This window comes from Prinia subflava, chromosome 5 (genome assembly GCF_021018805.1).
Source record: "Prinia subflava isolate CZ2003 ecotype Zambia chromosome 5, Cam_Psub_1.2, whole genome shotgun sequence".
Taxonomy (NCBI): Eukaryota; Metazoa; Chordata; class Aves; order Passeriformes; family Cisticolidae; genus Prinia; species Prinia subflava.
In genome coordinates this window covers 29,243,370-29,267,815 of record NC_086251.1, presented here as the reverse complement: position 1 = coordinate 29,267,815, position 24,446 = coordinate 29,243,370, and the positions used below count along the sequence as shown (strand labels likewise).

Below are 24,446 nucleotides of genomic sequence, written 5' to 3'. Positions count from 1 at the left end.
TTTCCAACTGCACATCATTTTTTCTCAGAGATGCTAAGATAAATCCATTACTTTCCAGAGAGGCCACTTCGAGGCAGTTACAAATACGCCCTCAGAAATGACAGGATTTAGTGCCTAAGAAAAAGGGAAAGGCGGGGGACCCCACAAACAGCAAACAATCAACTAAGATTGGGTCCTAGGTAAGGACATAAGAAATTGCTCCATATAAATAATTATTTACAACTGAATTCCAAACCTGCTGAAATTAGATGACCATTCCCAAAACAGTCTTTGCAGTATATCAAATTATTAAAAATATACAGGATATTCCAGTGAGTGTTTTGTTCATCAGGAAAACTGATAACCTTAAAGGCTTCATGGAAGAGAAATATCTTTGCTTCTTCCCCTGGGGGAAGGGGCTGCTTCTCCTACACATGCTGTTCTTAGAAAGCCATGTGTTTATTTCAGGAGCAGCGCTGGTCCATATTGAGAGCCATCGTGCGAGCCTGGGAGCTGAGCACGCCTCTCCTTATGCAAAGCAACGGCAGCTGCCCATCTCCTTCAGTCAAAGCAGGGAAAAGGAAGATGGGCATCCTCTCAAAAAGGCAGCCAATCTGCAGAGTCCACACCAGTGGGGAATGTAAAGATTTCCAATGGTCCAGCTCTCACTGTAACAGTAGCAATGATGCAGCAAGAGTCTTAACTGAGAGAACACTGTCAGTGTAGCCAAATCTCTGATGTCCTTTGAATTATCAATCTCGTAGTCAGTAGAACTCCACCTGAACTTGAATTTAAGAGTTGAAAACATGCTTAACAAGTTATGCAGTATTATTAACTCCTTATTTGTCATGTATTTATATTATTTGCCTAATGACAAGACAATTAAATCAATTTCCTCCTTGTCTAGGTCTAGCATAACTTAATGCCTCTGTATTCTAGTTTTTCACTGGTTTTCCTATAGCATTTTTTATTACCTATTCTTGCATTGTTCCTCTTATTCCTCTCCTGGGTGGTTTAATTTGTTCATACTTTGATTTAGAAGCAGAGATATCTATGATATTGAACAGGGAAATACACAAATACAGCTCCAACTTTGTTCCAGATTTCATCTACCACTTTCTGATGGTTTTCACAACTCTATCAGAAGAAAATATGCATAAAATACGCCTAAGATATTTCATGTGGTGCTTTATGAATTCCTTTATAACTCCCTAAAAATCAGTGTTAATTCTTCCTCCTGAGTGAAAGAAAGACTGGGCCTCATCACTGACAGCCTAAAGAAAATGAAGTGCTGAGAGAGGATTTACATGAGGACAAGGAGGCTACCTTAAAAAAGCGTCCAAAAGGACATTTAGATTACATTTGACACATCCTGCAGAGGGAAGTAAGACCACACTTTTTCCAAGATAGTTCAAAAGGATTTACATATAGGTGTCAGTGACAGTTTTGAAACAAGAATCTGCTGTTAATTTGTGCTCTACTGCTCCATTCCTCTGATAAGGAGTTTCACAAGTCTGTTGCAACACCTTTTCAAAATTGTCATTTCATTTGAAAAATTGAGTAGATGCTCCTTCACTGAACTCTCTCGGCAGAAGGGTCCTGAATGTTAGCACAACGTTCTCTTAACAGCAAAGATTTAACACACGCAGACAAATATAAAAAGACAAGCATTTCAGAAGACTTGATAGGAACATATAACATTTCTATGCACATGAACAAATATACATGTAATAATACATGTAAGATGAGCTTCGCCAACATGTAGTGGTTCAAGAAGATTCTGCTACAATATTTACTCACAGAGAAGCAGCACAGCTCCTAGCGAGGAAGAGTTCTTCCAATTTAAACTGAGAGGTTCCAGTGCAGAGCTCCGGCCTGTGTGAAGGTATTGATAAACCAATCACAGAAATTTAACCACAGCTGAACAAATGTTATTTGCCCAATTATCAGCTGATACTCAGTACATGCCTTTATGCAGTCACTGGAAATGAAACACTAGAGTGTTATTTAGCCAAAACTGGACTCATTGTTCTGAACAGCTCATATGCCTGTGGAGTCCCTTCCAAGCTAAAGAGCCTGAAGTCATGCAGGGGCTCCCTGAAGCAGCACTTATCTGGTCACACACATCTAGATGACTGTTGTTCTCATTAGGATGACAACTTCTGGTACTGACAAGTGACTCTCAAAATGTTATTCCTTGCTGAAGGAGTTTTGAATGTTAGAGACTGAAAAACAATGGGGTATTCTCAGTAGAATAATCAGCTTTTTTTAATTGAAAATTCACATATACAGCCTGTGGTACTGTACACAAATGGATGCAAACAAAGACCTTCATATAATACAGTGCTGTTTGGACTGAGTTCACTGTTACTTATATATACACCAGCTGAATTGTTCAGTGCAAATGCTCCCATGTCTGTTCCTGACACTGGGTTAAAAATTAAGACAGTCCAGCCTGAGACTTTTTTTTTCAGAGGCACCAAAGGAGGCTTGCTCAGTCACTCTGTCTTGAGACGGAGAGCCTCCCGCCGTTGTTTCTGAACCGTCCTGGAATCTTCCCACAGACTGGGTCCTCTGATGTTCTCCCAGTTATCCAGGTTAGATTTATCCAGCTTCTGCAGACAAACAGCAAAAATAACAGGGTCACCTTGATGGATCCATGATTTAAAGTACATATGATTCCAAATTGATTTCTTTTCTCACAAGAAACTCAGCATCACCATTGGATTGATGAAATTTCATCCACCCTGCATGAGAAGTCCAACAAGAAGGAAAAAACCTAGTAGTTATCCATATAGCTACATAAACGACTAAGACAGGCCTTCTGCACCTGCTTGTCAGCAGGTAAGTAACATTTAAGGACAGGAAGCACTGCAGCATCTGAGCAAGACTGAAGATGCCTTGTATTCACTTTTTCTCCTCTCACCTTGTTTTCCAAATCTGTGCTTCAACTGCAAGTCTGCCAAGCACTGAAGGAGCAGGAGTGACAAGCATTGGTATAGCTCAAACAGAAGGATTAGTAATTAGTGAGCTGAAGTATCCTGTCAGCAAAAATACAAAGCATGCTGGAAAAGATTCATTATCTAGCACAAAGAGAGACAGTGCAAACAGCAACAGTGCAAACCCCTTCAATCCATGTGGTTTTAACTTGAGAGAGGTATGCAATGCTTTCTGCTGACTAGTACCCCATGGCTCCCAGCCACCACAGACAGGCCTCAGTACTACTAAGTCATACATGAGATATGCTAACTGACTGAACTGTCAGGTGTTGAAAAACTAGATTTAATTACCTTCTTGCCTACTCCTACCATACCCCCTCAGAACTACCAATGACTTAGAGGCAACAAAAACGAAGAATAGGTGCCCTTCTGACTTCACCTACCATGTGCTGCAAAGAACACAAAGATGTATTGCATCTTCACAGTCCTATTGGCAGAGGCACAGCTGTCCCTTCCCAGGACACAGACCTCAAGTCTCACATGCCAGCTGTGGAACAGTACCTCTGGCATGATGGGAAGACTGAGGAGACGGTCTGCACCACTGCCAGAATCAGCACTGTCCTAGATGTTACTACACAGGGCAAAACTGCATTCCAGTAATGAATGATCCATACTGCAGTGGAACTTCAGCCTGATCTGTGATCAAGGCCTCATCTCAGCAAATGCTGTAAAAATACACCAGAAAATACTCAACCCTGCCCTGAGCCTGTGCCTAATTTTGTCTACTCTCAATCATTTAAATAAATGGCAAACACCCAGGGACTTGAATAATAGTTGCAGAAAAATTCAACAGCTATAAGAGAATAGACCTGCTGCTATTAGTTCATGTTATGTAAAAGTTTCCTAACACTTCTACAATTTAGGAAATCGCAATGAGGTTAGTCAGATATCAAAAGAAATTAGGCAACACTCTAAAGAAGATATATGAGAGCACATGCATAAATATAGCAGACTTTCACAAGGTAGGAGCAATGGAATTTTTTGGCATAGGTCTTTCTGAAGAATTGTCTTTACTACTTTATACATCTTAAGCTTAGCTGGTACTTCATTTCAGCCAGAAGTGATCTGAGCTGACACGGAAGGAGAGAGAATGGAGGAAAGGTACTCATCATCCCACACAACAGTAACTATCCCCTCTGATTGCAAATTCGGAATGTAACATCTGATTCCAAAGGAAGCTTCAAGGAAACTACACTTAAAATAACCTTGTGCTTTAACAGAAGGGATGCATGCTGATTTAATTCAACACAAAGGTATCCCACACCTGTGAGGATCTCAACTATTCCAAATCTGTTTGTCTCCCGAAGCCTGAACATTAATCAACTTCTAAAATAATTACAACAAAACTTGTGGTACGTAAAAATAGGCTACATAAAGAAGTCTATCAACAGACATGAGTACTGAAGATCTTTACCAAAAGTTCATATTAATTTGTCCCCGAAACTTCACAAAGGCTTTACAGAGAGCTTTGTCAAAAACAGGAAGCATTTCAAAACTATAGTAGCCAAACAAACGAGTACCAGAAAGTATCTTGGCAGTTTCCAATAGAAATCATAAAGGTACCCAGAAAACACACTGGGATACACTGACAGAATAAAACCACCAAGGGTTACGTGCAGTGAATGGCATTGCCTGAGATGACAAGTAAGATCTATTGATCAGTTAAAATATAAAGAAATAAAGGTTCTAATGCATACATAGGAACACTATATTTTTGTATTATCATTATATTTTTAGAGATCACTAACATTTTGTGTGATGTATAAGCACTTTGTAGTATCTTACTGCAATTCAAGAAGAAAGCACCTTCTTTACCACCATGGGAGAGCATCTGCAAGAATTTAGTTTATGGGACAGTTATCAGTCATCAGAAGGCAGAATGATTCGACATTCCAACTTTCTGAACTGATGCTATCCAATTTTGGAACAACAGAGCACTCCTGTTGCCTGTGGATAAACAGAGGGAGTATTGCCACTGAAAGGAGATGTGGGAATCTGTTCTGCAATGCTTTCCTATTGAATAGCTCTTTTCGTGTGTATCTGTGCTGGTTCTGGATGGGGTAGAGTTAAATGTTTTTATAGTAGCAAGTACAGGGATATGTTTTGGATTTGTGTTGAAAACAGCGTTGGTAACACAGGGATGTTTTCATTACTGCTGAGTAGCTCACACAGTGCCATGGCTGTCTCTGATTCTCACTCCAGCCCACCTGCCAGTGAGCTGAGGGTGCACAGGAGGGGACACAGCTGGGGCAGGTGACCCCAGCTGACCATAGGCAAATCCCACACCTTATCTCACCATGCTCAGCATGTAAAGCTGGGGGAAGAAGAAGGAACAGGGGGGCATTCAGAGAGATGGAGTTTGTCTTTCAGAGCAACCTTTAGATGTGATGGAGCCCTGCTCTCCTGGGAATGGCTGAACACCTGCTCCCCGTGGGAATTGGTAAATGAATTCCTTGTTTTGTTTTGCTTACACTAGCACCTTATGCTTTAGCTGTTAAAGTGTCTTTATCTCAATGTATGAGTTTCCTCACTTTTACCCTTCCAAATCTCTCCCCACCCCATCGTGGGGGAGTGAGTGAGCGGCTGCGTGGGGCTTGGCTGCTGGGGTTAAACCAGGACAGTACCCCACATACAGCTGAGTAAAACCCTACCCTTTTTGCTTGGTCACTGACACGAAAATTCTTACAACAGAATCATCCCAGAATAAATAGCTACATTAGATATGGGCTAAAGACATGCACATAGCTACATTTTAAATTCATCTTAGTGATGAGAATAAAACCAGATTGACAGTCCTCTTAATTAGGTGCAGCACAAGCTGCAAAGTTACACAGCTCCTTCAGACTGCCTGAGCTGTACAGTGAGAATTCAGACAAGCAGCTAGTTCTGCTCTCAGATGAAGCTGAACTCAACATCTTTCCTTCTGTCTCGCTAGGTCTTCTTAATTTTTTTTTATTTTATTTTAGCCACTTGGACTCTGCCTACCAAACTTTATGAAGACATCACATTACATGTTAAACTACTTCCAGCTTTTACTAAACTGAAATTCATATGAACTGGAAAGCTTTTAAAAACTAAAAGACTTCCCCAAATCAAATGTACTAAACATTCAATCACTAGAGACTACAATGAAATGTAATCAGATCAGATCAGCAGCACTTTTCCTGCTTGTTTCAAATAGCCCAAAGGATATTGAAAATTAGCTGTTTAAAGTAAGATCAGTATAGTCCATTAAATCTACTGATTCACTCCCTAAATCAGCTAAACTGCCTCTTAAGAGTACAGGACTGACAGAAGCTGTAAATTCAAGAAAAAAAATGCAGTTATTCAGACAGGCACAGTGAAAAAGAAAAATATGTTCAACTGTTTGCCACACTTGACTTTTAAGACCTGTTAAACAGCTTGACTGGTGCAAAGGTACCAAAAAGGACATAAAAAGACCTTCACTTCTTAATTGCTGGTTCAAACGTCTGGCTTAACTAGAAGTTATAAGCTTCTGTCGGCATTAAAATAAAATAAAATTTTAAAAAGAATTTGAATTCTACTCTTGCAGGATAGTCTTTATGCCACAATACACAAACTGAAGTCTGCAGAAATTCATTTAGAGCTATTAGTGTTCAGGCTGAGTGAATTCAAGGCGGCCACTTGCAAAAAATGTTTGGCTTTAGTCTCAGTTTCTCACATGTGAAAGGAGGGATAAGAGAATCCTGTTTACTTTACAGCTTGATGAAATAAATTCTGTGCTGAACAGCACAGAAAGAAAAAGCTCTGATATAGAGAGACAATTATTTCCCATCATTATAGTAAGCAAACCCATTTGCAGACAAAAGATGAGCCAGGGAAAAATATCCTCATGGCTGTAAGAGGCAGTGAAAGGATTAAACCAATTGAACGGTCTGGTTTTTAAAGGTGTTTAAAAAGCTTGAAAAGACAAAAGGTATATTGAGGAGCTCTATAAGGATATATAGATGAAGAGGTACAGAATTAAGTTAACACTGAATCTGCTGTCTTATGCATGACTGAAAATCTTAACATCATCATAGCACTCATATGGCTTTAGTGTGGTTTTTTTATAACTCTTTCCAGAGCCATCTTTTTGACATCTCATTTTCTTAATATAACTGGGTGTTACTTTCCCTAGGAAGTGACATAATTTAATATCTGCAATTAATGATTTAATAATCTGGGATTTAATAGCCCATGATTAGTGATTGAATCCTCAGTTTAGAAAGAAGTCTTTTTTTCCAATTAAAGAATGCTTATTTTTTATGATATTAGTAAACAACCAGTTAGTAAGCAGCAAACTGTAGCCAGAATAAGATTGGTTTTTGTTCATTAAGGGAAGAATTGCAGGGTGTGAAGGGGGACTGGCATGTAAGCATCCAGAAAGCTGCTTCTCCTTTTGGCTTTGCTGAAGACTGGCAAAAACCAATAAAGGCTTTGTTGCTTAATTCAGTGGGATGCAATAGCATTCATCCATAGCGTAATTAATTCAACCTATGGTGAACTGGTTTAAGAGACCCTTTCCCCATGCGTTATTTTCCCTTTAATTATGCCAATTCAATGATGTAGGGCTGTGCTCCCACCAGAAAAAAACAAAATAATTTAGGAAAATAAATTCATACTGCTTATGAACAAATCCTATATAAGCATAGGACTATGCAAACACTTGAACTGGCTGAAGGAAGCATTGGGTGGAGAGAGAAGAGAAACATCTTTGAGTGACTATGTCATGGAAATCACTCACAGAAGATGTGTATTGGGAAACTGCACCACCAATCTGTCTGTGCAACCTTTTCCCCATGCTAAGCATGCAAAGAGAACTTGCCTCCAACTCAGAGGTGTCACAGAGTTTAATTAATGTTCACAGAGTACTGTCGTAGTTTTATGTGAAGGTGTTATAATGATACAAAGTGCTCAGTAAACTAAACAATTACATCACTCAGTTAAAACTACATGATTACACAGCCTTGAATTTTTAACATAAGAGAAAATAACGAGAGAGACTTCCATCAGATATTAGGCCTTGCCACAACTTCCTCCTAATTTACACGCAGTTTTCCTTCTTAAAATTTAGAATCTCTTAAAAACCACAATAAATCTCAGAGGATAATCCATTGCCATTTATACATTACACCTGTGGATCACCCAAGATGGATTTCTCAATCCAAAAGATTCACAAGCTTTATGATAAAGTCAACAGAATGTGTGCACAGTAATTTACTTTCAGTGTATCTTCTTTTCCTAAGCAAAAATGAAACTCAGAAAGGTCCAACATAAATAATAGCATGAGTGCAGTAGTACAACTTCAAGAATCCCAAATTCCACTTTTAATTAAGAAATTAAGTACATTTAGAATAGTTTTCATTTCTCACGTATAGAAAAGTTTTATCAAGCTATGGTTATTCTGCCCCAGAAAGAGAGGTGCTGCTTACTAAGATTTATCCCTAAATTCACTACTTGGGAGACCCAGCCAAGTCAACAGGACCAAGGTATTTCCCAAATCTGACTGCTTGCTCTTGCTAAGTTTATATCATACTAAACTTTGTAAAGGGATGTCCTAGTTACTGCAGCACAGGTCTCTAAAATAGGAGCAGCCAGGGACAGACTTTTGGGATGTTTGCAGCATCTTTTTCAACTAAATTAAGGTGAACTTGACTGAAGGGGATGTGTGATCTTTAACAGTGCAGGAGACCAGTCAGAGTAAAAAATGACAGTTCTGTTGCTTCTAAGAAGAGCATACAGATTTCTACAGCATGTCCTTATCTGGAGCCCAGAAAGCCCTCCTGACACCACAGAAATTGTTTATTTCAAACAACTTCCTAAGACTAGGAATACTTGGAAGTGTGGACAATTTTTTTACCTTCTGTATATAAATCTGGCACAGTCTGTCCTTCTAATAAAGATTAAAAGATACTTAAAAAAAAAAAAGGATGAGGTGTACCAGGATAAAAAAAATATGAGACCCATGAGTCACACATGGTGTTTTTCCTTCTGAAGAGACATGAAAAACAAGGTTTCTTATGTGAGAGGGAAAAGCTGCAATACCACAGCAAAGGACTAAACAAGAAGAAATGATCAGTTACCACCATGAAACTACTAACAGAAATGTGTGGGTATAAGAAACAATTAGAGAAGGTTTACAACAACAGTGTCAAATTAAACTTAAATCCAGGCCATTAAGTAACTACTTTAAAGTAACCACATTTCTTCAAATCAGCAGCCAACCTTACCAAGCCTTACCTTCTGAATTGGTGGGCTTCATCTCCTACCTCCCACATGCTCCCCCTCTACCCTGATCTCAGCTGATTCAGGTAACATTGACACAGTTAGTGTAGATTAGGACTTCTGCTTCTCATCTACACTTCCCTGCTGATTTTCCACTCACCTCTCTTCCAGAACTTGCCTCTCAATTTATATGCTGAAATAGAATGTTTTTCTGTGTTGAGAAACTATGATTTAGGCTAAATATTAACAGGGCAATTTCAAATATTTCAGCCATAAATAGTTTTTAAGTAACATCAATGCCTATTGTTTGATTTGTGCTGTTGGGAAATTTCTCATAGGGAAAATAAATCCTCCTGTTTCTTCTCTGTGGCTAACATCCCCCTTCTAATTGATGAGGACAGTAATAGGAGTGTTATTCCTGCACTATACTGCCAGTAACAGTAAAGCTACTTCTCAGCAATCCTGCTGAATGTACAGCTCACAAATAACATGTGAAAAACTCTACCTTCCATTCTATCAGAACTAACAGGTCGTCAAATCAAATCAGAAAGACTCCTGTCTTAGAAAGATCAAGGCATCTTTTTAAATTTTTACAAGTATGAAGGTTAAGTTTTAGAAGGTAAGGTCTGAGGTCTTTCTATAGCTGGAAGGTATTTTGGTTTTGAACTGCATTTTGCCTAAAGACTATTTATGTTAGAGCTCTAAGATGGCACAGGGGGACACTGGCTCTCCAATGACTTGAGGGGAAGATGCTACGAACAAGATCGATTATTACATATTGAATTACCAACACCATTTCCCTCAGCCTTTGAACTTCTCAGTGATGCCTCCCAGCTATTCCTGGGCAAATACCAAGTTTTACCAGACACACAGTGAAGGCAGGGGTTAAACTTGTGAACTTCTCCATGCAATTTTTAGAAAATTGATTATTTAGCTAAGAAGTGTGCAAACTCCATGGTCAGCCTCCACTGAATATTGCATATCATTTTTTTGTTTGATCAGTAATCCTGTTAGGACAAGCAGTAACCCATTCTCTGGCAGTAACTTGCCAAACCAGAGTACATTTTATAATACAGTTTGAACATTAAATAACCATGGGTAACAATAATTTGAGAAGCAAAGAACATGCAAGAATTGTACAAGAATTTTTTTAAGTATTTCACATTTAGACTTGATTGTCTGTGGACATCATCTGGAAGTAAACTAACAATCAAAATATTCCAGATATTGGTTTTAAAATTGGCCAAAAACAGAGAAAAATATCTAAGAAAAACAAATAGGAGGATTTGCTTGCAAAAAGCCACTTTGCCTGGTTGGTGAGACAAGAACTTCCTTCAAAATTATCTGTATCATCTTCAGAAGGAGACAATGGGAGAAATATACACAAGCCTCAGCCATGTAGCTAAATACCCACAGACTACATTAAAGTTACTACACAAATATTTCATACCAAAGACCCAACAATTCCCCACTGGAGGCCTATTAGCAGGGCAGAAGTGCTTAACATTTTCACCTAGCCAGCTGCACAAGTTCCCCACACTGGCTGCCCGGCAGAATCTAGCAGCATTCCTTAACACAATAAATTAAAGAATTCAGCCATGATGTGTGCATACAACTTGCCCTACTCAAAACTTTTGGGGGATTTTGTGACTGAGACAACACACAGTGTTGGCCTCAGCATAAAAAGAGTTGGTCAATTCACGTGGCATTAAAAACCAAGAAAACATACACGGAATGCAAGTTGGTACTAAGGATTCTATTTTGGAGAGAGGAGAAAGGGTGATGAGATTATTTGTAACAGTCCCAACCATGTTTGCTGTCTGACTGATAATCACTCACCTTGTTTTCCATCTGTGAGACATCAGTGTCTTCTTATTGGATAAGGGAAGTACAAATGCAACATATATGAAAGAAACAGCTCTTCACAGACACAGAAGCAAATCAATTCAGTACACTAATCTGTTAATTCTTAAACAGCAACAAAATCAGTAATCCTCTGGTACTGATAATGCCAGCAACAAGATAGTTGCAGATTTCAACGACTGGCATCCAGGAATTTCTTTCTAGAGCATTCCTGATGTGCACACACTTGGATGCAATTACGTGTTACTACACTGTCGCTCCCTGAAAAAAAGTTTTATCCATTCTGCTGGCACTACATGCTCTGAAGTTAGGTCAAATGAGCAATAAGTGGTCCGAGTCTTTTTCAGAAGAGCTTATTCAAATTCTTCTTTTAAGACAGTAAATATATAGGTTATATTTCCAAAACACCTCTCCATATACCTACTTTTAATTTTTGAACTGTCCTCAATATACATTTTAATACTGCAATTATGACTCTTTTGCTGTAATTCTCAGGACAAACAATTTAAAAACTTCTGTCCAGAGCTAATGTTGACTTTTTATCAAATTGTAAGGAACAAAACCTGCTCAATATTCATACTCTTTAAGTCAAGAAAGCAGCACTCTCAAGTCTGACCATTTGCAGACCAGCTTATTACATCAATTAGGCTGTCCTTGCAACCAGTTGAAGGAAAACTTTGTAAAGTTTTACAGTTTTGATATTCTGAAACACAAAGACTAATTTTTCTTGCTGTTGTGTTCAAATGATGTTCCCAGCTATTAAGAACGGATCTTACTTCTAATTTTACTATATTTTCTTCAATGAAAAATGTTCAATCACCATCACTTTCTTCCTATGAAAGTATTTATATGAAAGCATCATTCTTCTCAGTACCTCTAGTATTATTTAAATCTTTAAGTTTCTTTTAAGGATTTTTTTAGAGCCCTAAATTAGTACAGTCAGCCTATTCTGCAAGCTAATCTGTTCTTAAAGCCCTATTCAAAACCCAGATACCAAAAGGAGAGCCAGAATTTCAATCCCAGCCTCATCAGTGCCACACTCATAAGTAAAATCACCTGTTCCTACATCTACCATTCCTGTTTGTATTTATACACTGAATTACCTTTTGTGCCACAAGATCACACTAAAAGATCAAGCTGAATTACTTATTCACTGACTCCTAAATCTTTTGCAGAGCTGCTCTTTTCAGAATGCAGTCCACTCTGGCCTGCATTTTCAGGTTTTTAAATAAATAACTTCAGCTACTCTAAAAGGTACTTTTAATGGGCCTATCTTAGCAAGTAATATGAACAGCTCTCTGTCCTTGCCATACTTCTACCATTGCAATATTTCCTATCACTTGCACATTAGTAAAGATTTCACAATTTCTTCCACATCACTGAAAGAAGTACTCAGCATTGCCTATATGTCCCAAATCTCACAGAACTCTTAATAGTATCACCTTCCTGCCCAGTGATGATTCCCAGAGAACCATCATTCCCAAACAGAAATTTTCAGCAGCCACTGAAGTGTTCTAAGCCCGTTCTTAGAATGGCTATAAACCATCACAGTCGATTAGGTATGAAATAACATCTTGTTTGATTAATAAGGGGTTTGGAAGCACATCTGAGTCAAATACAAAGGACTTTTTTCTCTAAAAAAGTACAGATATGTTTTTTGAATGTTGCTACTTTGCCAACATGGTTACTCATTATTTTAAATGCTCGTTATTTTATTTTTGGTTTGCTGCAACATCATCCTCTTACCCCTATCCTTGACAGATTACTTATCAGACAGCTCTGATGCCCTTAGCATTTATCAGTCTTCTCTGCTTTATAACTAACTCATTTACTGTTTCCATAGCAATTCTTCAGGTTTTTTTTTTAATTGGGGTATTTTTTCTCTACTTTCAATTGCTATTGATTCCCACTGAATATCACATATTTGATTCAAACTGAAATTATTTTTTCCATGTCAAAATGTTAGTAAATTCTTAAGGAAGCTTTTATTTGCTAGAAAAACTCTTATCCACAATTCTATATTTTGGGGTCTGATGTAACTGAGGCCAGATTTTTTAGTGTTTATTACACCATAAATTTCACAGAAGTACAGAAACCAAGTGCTAGAATAAGGAATACTATTTTGAGACTGCTTTAAACACACAAAGAGGAATGTACTGTGATAGTTAAACAACCACAAGAATGGTTTTCACTCATCATATTAATCAGGTTTTTTATCTCCCTTTTTCAAACAGTCTTTTTGTCCTTTCAAATGAAATACTCTAGCCTTTTGTCACAGGTCAAACACTTGACATTTTTTGCAGTGTGTTCTACAAGGCCCAGCTCAGCAGCAAAACTACATTCACATTAGTACCTGCATCACTAGTGGACAGAGCTGTGATTTATTAGGCAAAGGGGGCAGCAGGGTCTAATTGGTCATATGAGGACACAAAAGTGTGTGAGAGGAATGCATAAACAATGGAGAGTGCAGGCAAAGGTAGCTTGCTCCTCTGGCATGTCCCAAGGCACAAGATAAATTCCATTATTAACAGATCTGAGATACAAGAAATGCAGTATGAACCACATATGTAAATTCTTTCTTCCTCAAAACAGTATCCTGACCAGAAACATTCCAGTATGAAATTAACTTTTTATAGTTTGAGAAGATATAATTTAGTAAATTAGAAGGTAAGCAATGTCTTTATGTTAATTTCCTCACAATAAATTAGGTCTGTGGTTATAACTTTTTACATCATCATGACCACCACATCAGAGACAAAATGCAGACTTCAACATGTTTGAAATTTTGAAAATGTCTGTATTTTTTGCAATATGACCATAAGGCATATATGTATGCTTATAGAAGAAATTATGACATTCTAGAAGAATTCAATATGTATTCAATATGTACATTTCTGTAAGGACAGTAAAATATTTTTAAAAGTCTTGGGGAGGGCCAAAGGATATTTGCATATATCAGGCAACCACGCTTCAAAAGAGCTGGCATGGTATCCTCAGTAACAGCTGCAGATATAATGCTAATAATATTGTAAAATAAGGCTTTACATATCGAAACAGCAACTCTTTTTTGAACTGCCCTTGATCTCTTATCACACCATATTTAGTAACAGCCACCAATGTAATCCTTCAATGTGACCTATATATTGAATTAGAAGGTGTTCCTCAGAGCTGTATTTTGGACAAGTCAAAAAATAAAGAAAGGAGAAAAATGTCCACCCAAACCCCTCTAGTCTGGAGAAGATGGGGTCCACAAAACACTACACTCCTAAATGTCATCTGTAACTGGATGATTGGTTAGATTTTGTCATTAGAATACAGAGGTAACAGTGACTTAAAATTGTCACGCATGTAGTGTGGAGCCTGCAGAGTATGTGCATGACTGCTGGTAGTTTCACCAGTTTCACTGAAGCAAGAAATTAGTATGTGCTTGCAAGTTGGTGCTCACAGTATATATTGATATTAGATTTCAAAACAATAATCCAAATCTATTTTCATTATGCAAATCCATTTTCTTGAACTGATCTGCCCTTTATCACACCCAAGCACTACTCTGGAAGAATTTCAGTCTGGGAGCTTTCTACAGTTTAAATTAAGAAAAAAAATAAGATTGCTTCTGTCATTTCTGTCCATCAGAGAAGAGTCTCATTACCCAAGATGGCTTGTAATATATTGTTATGCCAGATATATTTTATTAGCATTGATTTATCCATAAAGACAATGGAATTATGGTTATTTAAATATTATCCTTAACTGATTTACTCATCTTCTGAAGAAAAAGTAATGTACATCTGAATACAGAGTTGTTGATTTTGAGGTTATGTATTGAGTTTGAGATGTGGCTCTTTTTACTGCTTGTGGTTCTTTTTACTTTTTCTTCCACATAAATAAATCAGAGCAGCCTTACAGTATATTGAATGGAACTGAGAGACAGTAATCCCAGAGGCAATCAGAACATAATGGATTTTTAAGTTTTCAGTCTCAGTTGGAACTTTCTATCTTGTTATTCCCTGCACCAGAAATCATAACTCTTTATAGTGGGGGAGAGCCCAAAACTATTTGCAACAATGGTAAAAAGTAGCAAATATTTTGTGAAATTAGGCCTGTGAAAATACAAAAGGTAAGTTTTACTTTTATTTCAGACAAATCACAAAAGAGTAATAGAATAGTAAAATTTTAATATCAAGATCATGTACTGCCATTTGGACACCTAAGTATGAGAGCAGTGAGTACAAAGATCTTCAAAGGCTTGTGACAGAAATGTGGTATGGGAGAAAACAAAAATCTCTTTTCAGCATAAAGGCCTCATAGATAGATAAAGTGTTAGTTGGACATTTGATTCAATTAATTTTAAAACATTAGGAATCATCTTAAATAGCTTTATCCTTTGTTCCTGGTCACAGGGAAGCTTTTTCCAGTTTTTCTAACATGGCTTTTTGTAGACCTGAAAATTATGAGACTCTGAATACTGAACCGGTCAAAACAGACATTTTAGAGCTCAGTAATATTTGAAGAAAACGCAATGTTGAGGGAAGAATGAACTATTTCTCTATAAAATTTTCTGAAACTGTGTAAAAAGAATGGCAGTTGTTTTAAAGATACACGTAAATTTCAGAAGCAAGAAAGAACATAAAGTACATCATGCACATTGTTCTGTAATTTGGTCTAAAGATCATCTAAACTCATGCAGTAGAAGTACTCACATTCACACACACTTCCTCTAAGGCCAACATCAGGTCTACATTTATAAACTAGGTTAACCACAGAAATGGGGAATTTATTTGTACCGCTGTACTTGACGCCTGGAAATCAAAGTAAAGCTGTGTTCAGAAAGAAGCACTATGTGTTCAAAAACCTTTTTTTACATAAAACCTTGTTTTTATTGGACATCAGTGAGTCAAAGGCAGATGGTTGATCTAATTTTAGTTAGGGACAGATACGACCCACCAGCGGCCAGGGTAGTCAAGGGTAGCCAAGGTTATGGGCCCCAGGCAACAAATTTATTTTACCTCATATTCAGATTCCAGTGTCACAGGGTTCTTTTTTAATTTTTCTTTCAAAGCTGGATCAACCTGAAAGACAAACAAAAATACGGCAAAAATGTTTGCTTTTAAGAATATTTTTTAAAGAAATCTTAACCTCAAATAAACTCAGTATTGGTACATGCAAACCCTCCTCTCCTCTAGAAGAGTTTATGTGCCATTTGTTCCAATGCCAGGATGAAGAACACAGCACAAGAATCGGGCTGAAAAGAAACAGGTCAACTGCCAAATTATTAAACTCCAAAGGAAAACACATTTTTAGCTATAGTCCTGCACTTGCATTACCTTAGATACTTAAATTCGTATCTATTTAGTTTAAAACTGTTAAACTAAACAAAGCTTAAATAAATGAAACGAGCACAAGAAAGGTAAGGTTGGGATTGTGTAACACATTGTATTCCTGAATGTTGAGTTCAGTGAGTAGGTATACAATATATCCTGGTTTTCAAAGTCTAAGCATGAGCTAAATTTCCAATTTTCTGGTGAACACACATCTCCTTCCCAGTTTTGATTCTGTACTGACAGTGGTGGTGTTTTCTGCCACCTTTCAGAGATGCCTACTGAAAGGACAAATATAAGAACAGACATGTCAACGAACCATGGCAGCCACATTTCACGTTTGTACTTCTGAGCCCGGAAGAAGGGATGTTCATCCCTCCCTTTGCTAAATAACATCTGTCTCCCACGGGTCTAAGAGCAGAAGCTAAGGGGAAAAAGATAATTAGCATTCTTCATGCTTAGAGAAAGCATTTTACCTTCTTCTCAAACAGCCACATACACAGTATTCAGACACAGTCTTTAGGCAAACTAATTAAAATATCAAATAAATCCACCATGAGAGAACAATCTCACTTTTAGAGCTTGAAAACCAAAATAGATGCGTAAGGAGACTGGTAATTCTTGTGTAGTCCTACATCCCTCATACACTAGTCCAACTACAACTAATTCAGTGAAGAAAAGTTGTTACTCCTAATTGCTGCTTCTTGATCTGAATGAAAAGGGCTCAGTAACCCTCATCACAACCAACGTCAACCATCTACGAGTAGTCTAGAAAACAAAAAGGAGGTCATACACATAACAGAATTTGCCTGGCCAATAAGAAGATCCACCTTCAGATTCTCCCCTCACATGAGTTCCTACTCATCAGAGGTATTTAAAATACACATCTGCTATGGGTATTGATGGGAATTGCTCTGAAGAATTTCCCTAAGCATAATGTTCCTCTTGATTACAGACACTGTCTGCTAGTTAGCATGCAGCCTGTGAGACCTCAGTTCCTAAGGACGGATGTTCAGACAGGCAAGTCTAACACCATCTGTGCATGGCCAGAGGTTTGATTTCCCTATCCCATCAGCGATCTGGCCACAGAAATACACACATTTGCAACCTCCAGACTCAGTACACTTGGAACCTAAGCCAAAATATCTAAAATGGTTAATGTTTGTACTGGATACAGCTCCCACCTTCTTGGTAATTAAAAAACAAGAAAATCGTAAAACAAGATAGTGTCTCTGCACTGGCCCTCTACATCAAATAAAAAATGAAATGCTCCATCTCTGTCTTGGCATTCAAGGCCTCTGTAGAACTGCCCCTCATTAAAGATGGATTGTGTCTCTCCTGTGACCACGACCTCCAACAACAGCCATGCTTCATTAGGACAACAAACCCATCCATCACATGCGCAGAAATGCAAAGTCTTTGGGCAGCCAGACAGGTTTGAAGCTTGCTTTCACTGAGAGAAGAGTGATCACAGGCCTCACTGTACTCAGAACTAAATGCAAAAACTATTTGTTATGCTTTGTGTTCTCATAATACATATGTGGACAAGGGGAAATAAAAGCTCCAGTAAGTAAGGCAGCAACCGTTTTATTTCACCCTACCTTTTCCCTTCATTTAATTATAAGGCAAAGTATCATGGTTGGAACATCATTTGTACCTAATTAACTACAGCCAGAATTTAACTTACAAATACCCATTATCAATATCCCCATTATCAAATTTTATTTTATCCATTTTTAGTGTGTTTGTTTAATGTGTGGTGTTTTCATGGCCACATTTGTGTAAGGCAAAGGCAAATAATCAGTTAAGTTACTGCTGCTTCTCCTTCTTTCCAGACCTTTCCATCTTCAGACTTTCTCCTGTCTTTGTTCTCCTCTGCCCGCACAAAGACAGCTAAAACTGAGACACAGCATCCCAGTTTGAAGCTGTAGCTTTAATATTAACAAAAATTCAGAAATTAGGAGCCTAGTTGAAATTTCGTTTTTAAAAACACCCTGTAAATGCAAAATTACCAGAGAGTGCTGCTTCTTAGGAAGCAAAAATTTTATTTGGCAAATTAACTCACCCAAAAAGACTCGTTAAACCCTGTTTTGAGAACAAACTAGATACACATCTTAAGCTCGTTCTGCAAAACCCATCCTTTTGCTCCAAGTTCCACCAAAAGAAGGTAAAAAAAGAGGAGCAAGTACGTATTTCCTCTTCTCTTTATCTTTTTTTGTTCCCTACATACATACTTACTCACACAGAATAATTTAAACATACTTGAGTCTGCACAGTAATTCAGTCACCTGCACCTTCTAATGCCTTGACTGCAAACCCCAGCTTTTCAGCTACCAAATGACATTGATGAGCTACAAATTGTTTTAGGAACCCATACAGAAGTTGAGAAAAAGCGCATTATAAAGTTTTGTCTCTACTGTGTTTGTATAATGCTGTGCTATCTTTGAAACATCACAAGAACCAAAAAAAAAGGAAAACAGAATGATGCTATTTTCATTCTGAAAAGGCAGATAAACATCAATATGAGCCACAATCACAGATCATAACCAGGGAACATTTCAAACGGGGGCAGAGCCAGGAAAGTGCCCATGCCAAAGCAGTAGCTCCATTGTGTTACACATCTGCCACAAGATCCAAATACAAACATACATTTTGCTTCCATGATGACTGCTATGCCAACACATACTGCCAAATGAGCCAGAAGTATTCAGCTATGCACTGGCAAATAGATCTTCAGCTAAATTATGGATACAAATCTGTATTAGTAAATATGATGATGGCAGCAGACAAAGCCCAAATGGCATAACAGCCTGACAGTGTCCCTCTCCACCATTATTTAGGAGGCAGGAAGGAACAGAAAAGATATTCCTTTACACTAGAGGACTCTTGTTCAGCAAAATCTCAGCTGCTCCTTTAAGATCCATTTAAATTCAAACTTGGTCTCTAAATGTAGAATTCAAAGATGTGTGCATGTATAATTACAACATAACTTCACATTAAATTCTTACTGAAAGACTACTGAAATACTTGATGCAAGTATTTAGACAACCTTCATGAGATGCTATCTGCAAGGCTTTGAAACCAATACTATAAATACAACTTTTAAACGCTTTACTTCTTTTCTTTTTCTGGGGTGGGTTTTTTTTTCCCTTTTTAGCACTTGCAGCAAAAATGAATAAAACATTCTCCGTATTTTGCATTATACAGGCTTATCTCATATTACATCAACTGAAAGGGCAAGGGCAAGTGCAATATAGAAAAATCTCAGAAAAGGTTTAAGGATCCAGGTTTCAAATTAGAATTTTGTCCCATTTCACACTCCCACCATTCCTTCAGATTTACCCTTACTTAATTTCAAAAGATTCCCAAAGAAACAGACTTTAAAAAGATTCCTAACAGCTAAAAGTAATAGAGGTTAAGCACAGAAACATTCTTAGAAATCTTAGTAGGCAGCTACTTGAGGCTGTAAGTAACTAAAAACCTTTTAAAATGAGGCTGACACTTCTCATTTTAAGGCTGACATTTTAGTTTTTCAATTAGAACCTGGACAGCATTTCTAGGTGTTAAAAATGGTGCACCTTGGGGTGCAGACAAGAGGCATCATCACATCACAAAGCAGAATAACCAGTGCTTGCAGCGCCTGCCAAACCAGGGACTCCTGCAGTGCCCTGTGAAAAACGTGCACTCATCTTAGTAAAGCAGATTTTTTTGTTTGTGACACAAGTATTTCTGGTACAGTAATAAACTTAGAAGTGTTGCTACTTAAAAAATTCTCAAGATAACAATTTTGTCTTGATACTCATTGACCACAGTTCATTTCAGCTCAGAAACAAATAATATGGGCAGAGAGTGACTGAGAAATTTGCGAATGTCATTAACTTTTCCAGTATAAGGAAAGGATAGATCTTCAACAAGGGAACCCAAAGAATACCATCACTACTACCCTTTTTTAAGTTTAGAGGCATGGAACACCTTTCCACATGGGGACAGGCTAAGAGCACTAGGTTTGCTCATTCTGGAGAAGAGAAGGCTTTGGGGAAACCTGACTGTGGCCTTTCAGTAGAGGGGCTTACAAGAAAGACAGACAAACTTTTTAGCAAAGTGTGTAGCAACAGGACAAGGGCTGACAGTTTTAAGATAAAAGAGGGTAGATTTAGTCCAGGTATTTTTTATAATGACTGTGGTGAGACACTGGCCCAGGTTTCCCAGAGAGGTGGTGAATGTGCCATCCCTGGGAACATTCAAGGTCAGGCTGGATGGGGCTCTGAACAATCTTATCTACTTGAAGATCTCCCTGCTCCTTGTAGGACTGTTGGACTAAAAGATCTTTGAAAGCCTCTTCCAACCCAAATTATATGATTCTGTGAAACACAGGAGTATAAAGCAGAATAGCAGTGCTGCTCCTGCTCAGCATTCAGAGAGGACCACCAAATTGACTCACATTCTCATTTTCAGGGTAACATCCCTATTGTCCACAGAACACATATGCCTTGATCTGTAACCCAAACAGCCCACCTTCACATGCAGTCTTTCTATGCTATAAAAGTTACCATTTATTTGTCCATGTCCTATTTGTGGCCATGGGCTTTAGAGCAAACCAAGACTTTAATATATTACATCTTCTAAAATGAGGGGTTCAGTTACTACACAAGGAAACTGTCAGGAGACAGCCACGTCATGAAAAGAGGATTGTGCTTTTAACAGCCTCCTCTCACATAAGTCACTGCAGTACATTGGATACTTGTGTCCTGGCATGTACTGACCAAATATTTGTATGCCAAAGTTGTACAGAACTTTCCCTCTAGCAAGCATTTCCAGAAAACAGTAGAAGATATTTCTACTCTAAAACTAGTTTGTTATTTTTACTAAAACATGTGTTTTTGGTTTCTGCCCTGTCCTCCACAAAATAATATCCCACTGAAAAAGATTTCAAGTTTGGAAATGGGATAAGACAGTGGCCTGAGTTTAATGAACATGAATTAGGATTCAGATTTATATTTTTCCATCTGCCCCTCCCAGCATAAATAGAGGGGACACAATTTTCCTGCGGTATCCACAACACAGAGAGTCCACAAAATTACTGTTTATATGAAATTTTTCAATTTGTTCTCCCCGCCCATTCTTTAAATTTAAGAGTAAACCAGAATCACCAGTTCTAGCTCTCCCATAGCGTATCTTCTTTGAAAACATTTATCATATGCCTAACTCCTCTAAATGGAAAATCAGCAATCTTGAGTGGATCAGTCAACTTTAATCTTCCTTGAGAAGACTCCCATAAATTGCTACAGAAGTCTGTGTCATAAATATTCTAAGCTGTGGTTTATGAGCAGAGTGAGAAGCTGTAGACAGGAGAGGATAAATCCCAGGACTCAGGAAATGCAGTGTAACCTACAGCCAAGCTGAGTGCTGTTCTACTTAAGAAATTAAAGGAACAAAGCTTGTAGAGGTTGTAAGGTACAAAAAGAATTGTACTTATGCCAAGCTCTTTGGCATACAGTCTTAGGTAACAGAGAAGGGCAAGGCAAAACATACCATTTTTGTGCAACTTCATTCACAATAATCCTTCAACTATATTACCTAAATATTTAATGCATTTAAAAACACATAAGGCTACTTTCTTCCCTGTGTGGGTGGTGAGGCACTGGAACAGGTTGCCAGAGAAGCTGTGGATGCCCCATCCCTTTAATTGCTTGAAGCCAGGTTGGATGGAGCTTTGAGCAACCTGGTCTAATGGGAGGCACCCCTGCCCATGGCAGGGGCTGGCTGAAACTAGGAGATCTTTAAGGTCCCTTCCAACCCAAACAACTCCATGACTCTGGGATTCTATACTGCACAGGATACAATCCAAGGATATCGACTGGTTGGGAATACTTATGAACAGCAGGCAGACAGCTGAGACTAGATGTAAACCCTAGCTTTGTGCTTTGTGTCCTTTGACTTTTTCCTATGATCCACACAGAGCACAGACAGTTAAAACAAAACAAACAAACAAACAAAAAAATTTCATCCAGTCTCTGACAGAAATCAATGCAGACATTTCCAAAGGAGCAATATAAATTGTTGTTACAGCAGCAGTTCCCAGAGTTACAGTACACAGTGCACCAGTGATCTCTCAAAAGCCAAACTTTGTAATTGCTTCCAGATTGATCTAAAGAAGGAAGACCTACAATCCCAAACTTTGGAGCAGACTTTTTCATGAGATAATGTCATGGGAAATGCAATTAAAGGCCAGTATGATGGCCAAATTATCCCATACTTCAGCAAACATTTAATCATATATAGATTTCTCACCTATAAGGTCAACAAAACTAACAAGGATTCTAGAATTTTCAGTTCTGAGAAGAAAGGACTCATCATTTAATTAATTTTGGTATGCTTTCACATCCAGTTGGATTTTCAGTTGCACATTTATTTATATGATTTATACCAAATTAGTGCTGTAAACCTTGGCTCAGAGCATGCTAGCATAAATTTAATTTCACACTAAAATTCAGTACAAAAAATATTCCTTTTGGTACAAAAAAAAGGTGTAAATTTGTGATGCCAGTATTTAGGGAAAAAAGACCCTCCCTTTTTGCCTCTAAATAGAATATACTTAACAGCTAGAAACAATCCAATATGCAACTTTGGATGCAACTCCAGCAGAGTCAATTTTTTTGGTCGTATTTTTTGAAGATTCCTTTTTTAATGGTTATGTACCTACCATGCAAGTTCAAGCTGGAAAACTAGCATAAATATAGTTTATAGGGTATTTTTTTCCCTCATGGCTTCCTTAGTCATATCCTAACTTCAACCAGAATCAGCCTCTTTGTGGTAGCTCTGAAAAACATGAAGGTCACTTAAGTTTCTGTTCAAAGCAAGTAACTTCAAGAGAGAAATTGTGCATCGGCAGCTGAAGGCAGCATGGAAGCAGTCTGTGTTCACCTCCTCTGAATCTTTTCAGTGCTGTACTGTCAGACAGAGGAGGATTGCAGAGGGTGTCCTCCTTAGTTCTGTAATCAGCAGGAATACCTGTGTTCATTAGGCTCATCTGTAAACTGTTCTGGCAGCAGCTCACTTGGACCAAAGTGAAACCAAAGGCACCGCACAATATCCAAACCACTACTTTTCACTTGGTGTCTCAGTTCAGAAACATAAAGGAATTAATTTAAAGGGAAAAGTCCATCCCATAGGAGACTAAACCTTCAATAAAAGCACTGAAGCTTCAGTAAAATAACACCAAAAAATGCTCAAAAGACCCAGCTCCCAAAAAAATCCAAATTATCAATCTTCTCATGTAGGAACAGAGATAGTCTGATAAACATAATATAAAAACATAACACAGTTAAAACAATGCACAAGCACACTAGCAGATTAGGAATGCTTTCCCTAATCAGAGTTAAACATCTATAAATATACATGCATTTTTTTCCTTGTCTAAGTGTGTAAGTTAATGCCCAAGCCCTATCTTAAGCCATGTGAAAATATGCTTGCTACTCCCATACAAACAACTACAGTTCCCAGAAATCAACAGCAAGAAAATATACATTAAATTTTTTTCTCACTGAAAATAATCAAGAATATAAAACTAAACCAAATACTCTGCAGTTTTTAACCTTAAAAATTGTTTGAATTATGATTTAAAATATTGTTTTGATTGCATATCAGTTTTTTACACAAATTTATTGAGTAATGAAACAAATTTTGACTTTTTAATGTCTTTTTGAACAGAAACAACTTTTATAGAATCCAGTGTGAACTTATCAAAATTGTTTTCAGCACTCAGAAAATGCATTTGTACAAACAAATTATCACCAAATTCCAGTAACTGCCATCTTAAAATCTGCATGTGTTCAAGGAATTAACATTTCTTATTCTACAGTTCCCATTGCATTTAAGGGAAAATACTTTGCACACTGACATCTAGTGAAGTTTTATAGTAAGAAGAAAAATGAAATTCTAATACTTTGTACTTACAAAAAGCTTTTAATTTCCCAAATCACTTACACTTTAAATTACTAGACTTTGCAACACACTTGTGTGTGCATCGAATCACTCACTCATTTCCTTTGAAACATAT

The 24,446-nt window shown here is 37.7% G+C and overlaps 1 protein-coding gene across 1 annotated transcript in view; it reads right to left on the bottom strand.

Annotated features, from left to right (window-relative positions):
* Positions 1 to 2,220: 2,220 nt before the first annotated feature.
* Positions 2,221 to 24,446, bottom strand: part of LOC134551277 (cytochrome c oxidase assembly protein COX16 homolog, mitochondrial) — a 44,548-nt gene continuing 22,322 nt past the window's right edge. Inside the window, exons 3-4 of the mRNA XM_063398704.1 lie at positions 16,076 to 16,138; positions 2,221 to 2,594 (exon numbers count right to left, since the gene is read on the bottom strand). Coding sequence (XP_063254774.1) covers positions 2,478 to 2,594; positions 16,076 to 16,138 — 180 coding nt within the window. The 3' untranslated portion in view covers positions 2,221 to 2,477. The remainder of the gene's footprint in view (positions 2,595 to 16,075; positions 16,139 to 24,446) is intronic.